General features: G+C 35.3%; 1 protein-coding gene across 1 annotated transcript in view; it reads left to right on the top strand.

Annotated features, from left to right (window-relative positions):
• The window catches only part of LOC106106003 (beta-1,4-galactosyltransferase 7), a 9,353-nt gene extending 7,642 nt beyond the window's left edge, over positions 1–1,711 (top strand). The window contains exon 3 of the mRNA XM_013286524.1: positions 929–1,711. Within this exon, the coding sequence (XP_013141978.1) occupies positions 929–1,169 (241 nt within the window). The 3' untranslated portion in view covers positions 1,170–1,711. The remainder of the gene's footprint in view (positions 1–928) is intronic.
• Positions 1,712–1,718: the final 7 nt, after the last annotated feature.

Genomic DNA, 1,718 nt, shown 5'->3' with positions numbered 1-1,718 from the left:
GGTCGTGGTATTACACCGGGTGTGCCGGCCCTGCAGTGCTAAGATGTTAAAGCGGGCACTACCACTGTTAGCTTATAGGTTTATGTCTCGTTACGATTTGGCATAGATGAAGAGTAAAGTCTGGAAGAATACATAAGCTTAATTTTGTTCTTTTTAATACCATGCGGATGTCGTGGGCAAAAGCTTGTTGTTATGTCAATTGATAATTTTTATCTACAATCTTGTTATATTTTGGAAATTCCACGTGCTTTTTATCGAGATTAAGAGATAAATAGTTTCCTCATTTGTTCGTGGAATTTGATTATGTCCTCTATTATCTAATTGGATTTCCATCAGTTTTCACTATCGAAAAACATGTACAGAAACATTATTACCAATTTATTCAAAGACTAGCTCTTCCCATCGACCTCGTTCAGGCATATTAAGATAGAAAAGTAGCTCATAATATGCTACCCTAGCTACCCTCCAGTGAAAGTCCGGTCGTAATCGGCCCAGCCGTTCCGGAGATTAACCGGAACGCGGCTTGCGGACAGATAGACAAAAAAAAATTAAATGCGATTCTCGTTATCAGCAACTCAAATACATCATTTTCCCGAAATCTGGAATTTTTCTTTTAACATTACAGACACTCCAATTTTGTTATATGTGTAGATAATCTGTTCATCGACTTGATAGTCTGTCCGAATTTGGATTTTTAGGCAAAATCAAAACCGAACTATCGACTGTTTCAGTCGGTTATTATTGAAACCAATATATCTTGCGACTTCGTCCGCACTAAATAAAAAAAATACTATACGACAGTTGCATTTAATATCTTTGTGTTTCTTCAAAATGCAGACATCACGATGTTTTTCTTCACCCTAAGAAACATAGTACAATTAAGGAATCTGTCGGTGTTAACTGTTTTAAAATATACCTTTTCTTGCAGGCATATACACGACAAGACGTATAGAAAACGTGATATGAGGAAATGCTTTAATCAAAGAGAAGTCACACGACGTAGGGATAGAGTGACAGGGTTACACAGTGTCGATTACGAGATAGACAAGACTTACAATGTTACTATAGACTCTTTGCCTATAACAGTCGTGAATGTTCGACTGATATGCAATAAAATATTAACACCATGGTGTCAGTGTAATGAGCCGGATAAAACGAAGAAAAGCTAAAGTACCCTTTTTATTATAATATTTTAATAACTCATGGATTTCGAAAATGTGCATTAAAGGTCGTCACATAATAGTCACATATGTCAGTCCTAAAATGCCGCCTTTTATTTCATATATTTTACACAGATATTCAAAATATATATAAAGTAGACATAATTGTGTTTGGAAACATTTTTTCACATAATCTCAGTAGCGCTATCTGCTGTCCGATAGTCACAATATCAAACAAATCATTTATACTCTGAGAAGCGTTTTAGCGTGTCCAAGACATTGAAAGTACAGTACAGATAAAGTACTGGTGAGAATATGGTGTTCTCTGTCTAGTCTATATATTTCTTAAATGTATGATTTTACATGACGACGTATACGGTTGATGCCGCACATTGGGCTGTATCAAGTTGCTCCATAGACAACTTTATCTGATGTTTGAAATGTCTCTTTTTTTTGCTTGAATGTGCATTGTATCAGTAAATGCATACCTTATAACGTAATATTTATCTTGTATCGATGTTTTTGGCGCAATTAGAACGTTTTCTCTGAAAATTTGTA

Source organism: Papilio polytes, unplaced genomic scaffold, assembly GCF_000836215.1.
Source record: "Papilio polytes unplaced genomic scaffold, Ppol_1.0 DF822622.1, whole genome shotgun sequence".
In the NCBI taxonomy this organism is placed as follows: Eukaryota; Metazoa; Arthropoda; class Insecta; order Lepidoptera; family Papilionidae; genus Papilio; species Papilio polytes.
The sequence above is the reverse complement of the archived record's forward strand: the minus strand, read 5'-3'. Positions and strand labels throughout refer to the sequence as shown.